General features: G+C 42.0%; 1 protein-coding gene across 1 annotated transcript in view; it reads left to right on the forward strand.

The window, feature by feature from the left end:
* LOC122253150 (oxysterol-binding protein-related protein 9) overlaps positions 1–7,500 on the forward strand; it is a gene marked incomplete in the record, with an annotated part of 17,690 nt that overhangs the window by 8,258 nt on the left and 1,932 nt on the right. Inside the window, 8 exon segments of the mRNA XM_086533561.1 lie at positions 1,629–1,741; positions 2,068–2,199; positions 2,618–2,904; positions 3,028–3,115; positions 3,240–3,336; positions 4,178–4,300; positions 6,026–6,147; positions 7,217–7,500. The exon segment at positions 7,217–7,500 is cut by the window's right edge and continues 1,932 nt beyond it. Of these exon segments, the coding sequence (XP_086389687.1) occupies positions 1,629–1,741; positions 2,068–2,199; positions 2,618–2,904; positions 3,028–3,115; positions 3,240–3,336; positions 4,178–4,300; positions 6,026–6,147; positions 7,217–7,388 (1,134 nt within the window).

Raw genomic sequence — 7,500 nt, forward strand, 5'->3', positions numbered from 1 at the left:
TCTCTCTCGCTCCTCTCTCTCTCTCCTCTCTCCTCTCTCCTATCTCTCCAACTCTTTCCTCTCTCTCTCTCTCTCTCTCTCTCTCTCTCTCTCTCTCTCTCTCTCTCTCTCTCTCCACCCTCCCCTCCCCTCCCCTCCCCTCCCCTCTCCACCCCCTTCTTGCTTTCTCTCCCTTTCCTCCTCCCTTTTTTTCCTCTTTCACCCCTCTCTCTTTCATTTTTCCTCCTCATCCCTCATCTCGCCCTCTCTCCCTCTCAACCTCTCTCTCTCCCCATCTTTCTCTCCCTCCACCCTCCCCTCCCCTCCCCTCCCCTCCCCTCCCCCCCTCCCCCCCTTCTTGCTTTCTCTCCTTTTCCTCCTCCCCTTTTTTCCTCTTTCACCCCTCTCTCTTTCATTCCCCCCCCCCCCATCCCTCATGTCTCCCTCTCTCCCTCTCTCCACCTCTCTCTATCTTTCTCTTTTGTTCTCCCTTTCCACCATCCCTTTTTTCATATGATATTTACACATTTGCAAATCCAATGGAAGATTAAGGGATTGAAATTAAAACTATGGAGGTGCTGGATAATAAACCCACATTTGCATAATTAATGGCATTATTGTGGGCTCTAACTAAATGATGTTGAATATTAATTTGAAATTAACAATGCTTTTTTATAGACACAGATGTGCTTCATAGGTTGGTTAGGCCTGGTGACAGGTTGACAGAAAGCTATTGATTGATTACAGGTTGACAGATAGCTGTTGATTAATGACAGTTGACAGATAGCTGTTGATTGATGACAGTTGACGGATAGCTGTTGATTGATGACAGTTGACAGATAGCTGTTGATTGATGACAGTTGACAGATAGCTGTTGATTGATGACAGTTGACAGATAGCTGTTGATTGATGACAGTTGACAGATAGCTGTTGATTGATGACAGTTGACAGATAGCTGTTGATTGATGACAGTTGACAGATAGCTGTTGATTGATGACAGTTGACAGATAGCTTTGATTGATGACAAGTAGACAGATTGATTGATTACAGGTTGCTGATCATGATTAATTGATAACTGACAGGTTATTGGTGATGATTAGTTGAAATGCAACGATGTTATTAGGACACATTGTATTCAGCTAACCATGACCAACCTGGGGAGGACTTCTCTTCCCCTCTGATAGTTTTGCTATATTGCTGTTGAAAAATTAGTTATCTTTTATTTGCTTCTCTTGCTGTGTTAATTCTTAGATTATTCTGTGTAATTGTTGAAAAACATTTTGATATTTTTATGTCTTATATGATATGATATCAACATTATATCATTTCGCTCATGTAATTCTGATTCATTTACCCGATTAGAATGATCAAATTTCAGAGATGTAAATCAATATATTTTCAGATCCAGTTTTATTTCTTGCTTTTTTCCTTATTATTTCTTAAAGGTTTTATCTTTATTCACTTTTCCCAGTTCCCTCTTTTTTTTATTATTTCACTTTTTTTTTTTTTTTTTTTTTTTTTTTTTTTTTTTTTTTTTTTTTTTTTTTTTTTTCGTTTGTGTTCTTAGTCTTCCCAGGTTGTTTTTCCTGTCTTTATTCCCAATTTTCCCAAATCCCTATTTATTTTGGCTTTCCTATTCCCAATTCCAGGTAAAGATTGGGATGGATTTGACGAAAGTGGTTCTGCCGACCTTCATTCTGGAGCGACGGTCTTTGCTGGAGATGTACGCGGACTTCTTCGCCCACCCGGACCTCTTTTGCAGGTAGGTCGCTTTGTCTTGTGAGGTCGTTGCTTCTTCTTACAACTATTTATGGTTTCTTTGTGGCTAACACTGGCTTTGATTTCAGTATTGAATGGAATGGAAGCTGCCATTTATATGTAGAATTCAAGACTAAACATATTTTGCTGAATATAAGAGCAATTATGATTATAATTGTAGTGGTAATCATCAGTCATTAAATTGTGCATTGCGTATGTCACAACACCCGTCTGCAAAGGTTTAATTACACACACAAACAGATGTGCATACACATGTTAAATGAAATACAACCAACAACATTCAACTCTATGCTCTCCCTCCACTTCCAGCATAGCGGACATGCAGAGCCCTCAGGATCGCATGATTCAAGTGGTGAAGTGGTACCTGTCAGCCTTCCATGCTGGCCGTAAGAGCGAGGTCGCACGGAAACCCTATAACCCTATTCTGGGAGAAGTCTTCAGGTGAGATTGAAAGATTATGGTTTGAACTGTAAGCAGAAATTGGAAGTGGTATTGGTTTGTAATAGGTCTTGCAAATTCATGATTCCTAAGTCATTAGGAAAGGTTATCATTACTAATTCTTATGTAAATTGCTGATGTATTATACAAATAAACTTAATTGATTATTCTTATAGATTACTGTAAATATATATGATTATATATTCATTACAGATAATTTGGAACTCATAGATCTAATGTAAATTGTGAATATAGATCTTTTTAAAAGTTTGCTTATAGTGAGAGAGAGAGAGAGAGAGAGAGAGAGAGACTGTCAGAATCAGCATCAGAGTCAGTCAGTCAGAATTTTCAGAAATATTGTATAACTTAGTGTTATTCCTAAGCTGTGGAGATAATCCACACAATACCATCTCTACTCCAGATGTTACTGGGATGTCCCAGGGGTGCGGCCAGAGGGGGAGACAGTGCCAGACGGGCCTGTCCCATGGGGCACAAACAATAACCTGTGCTTTGTGGCTGAGCAGGTGTCTCACCACCCCCCCATCTCCGCCTTCTACGCTGAGCACAAGGCCAAGCGCATCTCCTTCTGCAGCCACATTTGGACCAAGTCCAAGTTCCTCGGCCTTTCCATCTGTGTGTATAACATTGGCCAGGGGTGTGTCTCTGTCATGGAGCATGATGAGGAGTATATCCTCAACTTCCCCAGTGGCTAGCGGTACGGAAGTCACAGCTAGCGTGAGAAGCGTAGCCAATAAGTGCGTGGAGCTTAATGAGATTTTAATAAGATAACGTCCAAGAATTTATGAATAATTGACAAAAGAAATACTGTAGGTAACAGCACCCCGCCTACAACGAGCGCCCCTTGTATGCACTTGGTTATCACTCAGGTGGTATGGGTCTTAGTAGGTCCTCACTTGCTGTGATGGTAGGACCTTCAGGAAGTCATAATTTTTTCTGTAACGTTCAAAGGGCCATCTTTCTCATTATAGTAGCAGGTTGTTTAGTCTATGAGAATATATATCAACCAAATGTCTAACTTTTAGGTCCATCTTGACTGTCCCGTGGGTGGAGCTGGGAGGAACGTGCCAGATCACCTGCAATAAGACAGGCTTTAGTGCCAACATTGAGTTCCTCACAAAGGTATGTTTTCTGTGTGTGTGTGTGTGTGTGTGTGTGTTTGGATTTTCTATTCTCTCTTTCTTTTTCTACTTCTATTATATGTATGTAAGTGTATGTTTGCATGGATCTGACAGGTGCATATGTTGCATGCATCATTTCAAGTGTCATCCATATTTATGTTATCTCTTTGTGCTTTTTTAAGCATTGTAGGTCCTCTAGTGTTAAGAAATAATGTTGATTTAGTTATTACAAGGAAGGTTTTATCTACTATTGGACAGGCATGTTTCATTGGTTAGGATCACTTATGTGCACAATTCTAAATTTTGTCTAAAAAGTTATTTATTACTTCAGTTGTGTAACAAGGGCACCTTAACAAATGCTAATTAGTATTTCAGTGCTATTAAGTCATATATTTAATCATATCTATGTCATACCATAAATCTAGAAAGTAATAGAAAACATATAGAACATCAAAGGGAGGGAGTGGGACAGGGTAAGAGGTGAAAGGTGAGACGGAGGAAAATGGTGAGGAAAGGAGGGAGGAAGGAAGATGGGAATGTAGGGAGGGAAGAAAGAGAGGTAGAAAGGAAGGAAGATGGGGAACAAAGGAGGGAGAGATTAGGATAAGATTGATACAACTAGACTCAGACTTATGAAATGAAGTTATGAAATGTATTTGTATTTAGTTGTAATCTTTATTAACTTTGATATATAGTTATTCTGTATGAATATTTATTTTATCTCAATATTTAACAACAGTAGTGCAGCTTGACGTGCAATAATTTCGCCTACAATCACTAGCGAGAAATTCCTCAAATTACGACTTCGGTTCCACCTTCAACCACCACCCCTTTGATTCCAGCCGTTCTACGGAGGGAAGAAGCACAGAATATCCGCAGAGATTCTGAATCCTGGGGAGAAGAAGCCAGTGTTGACGGTGGAAGGAGAGTGGAATGGAGTGATGACGGCCAAGTGGAGAGACGGAGTGAGTAGGGCTTTCGTTTCACTGTATTGTGGTTGATGTCAACTTTGCTTTTATTTGTGATGCATAGGTCTGCTATAAGATGGTTGACAATTTCGATTTTGAATATTGATGAGGGACAGTTAACAACTTTGATGTTATTGTATTTAAAACTATCATTGTCATTTTTACTAGTACGATAGTAGCTAAGTAATGTGAATCAACTGTAATTGCATTGCAGTTTGAAAGTGTTCTCTCACATCTTTATCATCATTTTCTCTCTCTCTCTCTCTTTCCTCTCTCTCTCTCTTTCCTCTCTCTCTTCTTCTCCTCCTCGGGGGAGCTCTCTCCTTCACTTGCTTCGTCTTCTCTCTTCCTCTCTCTCGTCTCTTCTCTCTCTCTCTCTCTACTCGCTCTCGTCTCCTCTCTTCTCTACTCCTCTCTCTCTCTCTCTTTCTTGCCTCTCGCTACTTCTCTCCTCTCTTCCCTCTCTCTCTTCTCTTTCCTCTCTCTCCTCTCTGTCCTCTCTCTCTTCTCCTCTCTCGTCTTTTCTGCTTCTCTCCTCTGCTCTCTCGTCTTTCCTCCACCTCTCTCCACCTCGTCTCCCTCCTTCTCTCTCTCTCTCTCCAACTCTCTCCCGTCTCTCTTCTTTTCTTTCTACTCTCTCTACTTCTCTCTCTCTCTCTTTTCTTTCTCCGCTCTCTCTAACCATTTCCTCTCTCTCTCTCTCTCTCCTCTCTCTCTCTCGATCTCCTCTCTCTCTCATCCTCGCTCTCTCCTCCCTCCTCCCCTATCTCTCCCCTCCCATCTTCCCCTCTCTTCCTCTCCTCCCTCTCATCCTCCTCAACTTCGCTCCTCTCTCTCTCGCCTTTCCCCCTTCGTCTCCTCTATCTCTTTCCCGTATCCCTCTCCTCCCGCACACTTCTTCTCTCTCTCTCTCTCTCACTCTCTCTGTCGTTCTTCTCTTTCTCTCTCTCTCTCTCTCTCCAGTCTCTCTCTCTCTCTCTCTCTCCTCCTCCAGCCTCCTCTATTTCCATCTCTCTACTCTACCTCTCTCACCTCGCCGGTCTTCGTCTCTCTCTTACTCTCTCTCTCCTCTCATCAACCATCTCTCTCTCTCTCTCCTCTCTCTCTCACTTCTCTCTACTTCTCATCGTCATTTCATCTTCTCTCTCTCTCTCTCTCTCTCTCTCTCTCTCTCTCTCTCTCTCTTTCTTTTTTTTCTCTTCTTTTTTTTTTTTTTTTTTTTTTTTTTTTTTTTTTTTTTTTCTTTTTTTTTTTTTTCTTTTTATTTTTTTTTTTTTTTTTTTTTTTTTTTTTTTTTTTTTTTTTTTTTTTTTTTTTTTTATATTTTTTTTTTTTCCTCTCTTTCGCAGGGCTCTCATCCTCACTTTCCTCTCTTTTTCTATTTCTCTTTCTCTTTCTTCTCTTTTTTTTATTTCTCTCTCTTTCTCTCTATTGCAATCTTGCTCACTCACTCTTACTCTCTCTCACTCTCTCTCTTTCCTTCTTTCTTTCTTTCATCATTTTCTCTCTCCCTCTCCCTCTCCCTCTATCCCTCTCTTTCTCTCTCTCTTTCTCTTTCTCTCCCTCCCTCACTCCCTCTGTCCCTTCCTCTCTCTCTCTCTCTCCCACCCCACCCCCCTGACCCTCCCTCTTCCATTTCACTTCCATCATTTACATTTGGATGTCTCATTCCCATCATTTCCATGTATTTATCTCATTCCCACGAATCTCTTTTTTCACCAGTCAACGGAGACCTTCGTTGACACGCAGAGTATGGCCACAGTGAAGAAGATAGTGAAGCCCGTGCATGAGCAGACTGCCAACGAATCACGTTTCATGTGGAGAGAAGTCACCGCTGGACTTAAGTATGACAGCTTTCTGTCTATCTTTCTCTCTCTTTCTTTCTCTCTTTCTCTATTTCTCTATTTCTCTTTTTCTCTCTCTTTCTTTCTCTCTTTCTTTCTCTCTTTCTGGTCACGAACTTCTCAGCCTCACTCCCCCCCCTCTTATGAGGCTTTCTTTCTCTCTCTCTGCCGGGCTATATCCTTCTCTCTGAGCTCCTCTTTCTCTCTCATCTTTCTTTCTCTCTCTCTCTCTTTCCATTTCCTCTTGCTCTTTTTTCCTCTTTCGCTTTCTCTTTTTCTCTCTCTTCCTCCTCTTCCTCTTGCCCCTTTCTTTTCTTTTCCCTCTTTCTCGTTCTCTCTTTCTCTTTTCTTCCCTCTCCTTTCCCTCGTTTCTCTTTTCTCTCTTCCTCTTTCTCTTTTCTCTCTCGTCCTCTCTCTCTTGCTCTCAACTTTCATCGGTCTCTTCTCGTCTCCTCTCCTCTCTCTCTCTCATCTCATAGTCTCTCTCTACCTCTCCTCTCTCTCTCTCTCTCTCATCCATCACAGTACTCTCTTTTTCTTCTCCTCTTATTTCTCTCTCTTCCTTCCTCCCTCTCTCCTCTTCTCTCTCACCCCCTTTTCCCTCTTTCCCCCTCCACCTCTCCTCCATCCTCTCTCTCTCTCTCTCCTCTCTCTCTCTCCTCTCTCTCGGTTTGAACTGCTCTCTCTCTCCCTCTCTTTGCGCTCTCTTTTTGTCTCTCTCTCTCCCTCCCTACTTCCCGCTCTCTCCCCCCTTTTCCTCTCTCTCTCTCTCTCTCTCTCTCTCTCTCTCTCTCTCTCTCTCTCTCTCTCTCTCTCTCTCTCTCTCTCTCTCTCTCTCTCTCTCTCTCTCGCTCTATCTCTCTGCTTTTTGCTTTTTTCTCCTTTGCTTTTTTTTATCTTTCCATTTTCTTTTTTTTTCCATAAGCTTCTTTTATAAGATGTTAGTGATCTTTGCATTTTGCAAGATTATGTTTATCTCTGTGCATCTGTGGGTGTGTGTTTGTGTGAGTGTGTGCATTTGTGCAATCTGTGTGCAATTGTGGACTGACTGATCCTTCCTCTGCCACAGATTCAACCATATTGACCACGCCACAGCAGCTAAGTGTGCCCTGGAGCAGAAGCAGCGAGATGAGGCCAAGTACCGCAAGGAGAATGGCATAGCCTGGGAGACCAAGCTCTTCAACCTGGTGGGGGACAACTGGATCTACAACTCACCGCTTCAGAAGAGATCGAGCCAGTGATGCCTCGCGGCTTCCTGGGTGTTTTATTTATTTCAGGTAGTGGCATCTATGGAGATGTGTGGAGTAAAGGGGCACACACTTGTGGTGTGGACAGTGGAGGAAATTTACCTTT

Source organism: Penaeus japonicus, unplaced genomic scaffold (assembly GCF_977035675.1).
Source record: "Penaeus japonicus unplaced genomic scaffold, GWHDUDI00000001_assembly GWHDUDI00000039, whole genome shotgun sequence".
Classification (NCBI taxonomy): Eukaryota; Metazoa; Arthropoda; class Malacostraca; order Decapoda; family Penaeidae; genus Penaeus; species Penaeus japonicus.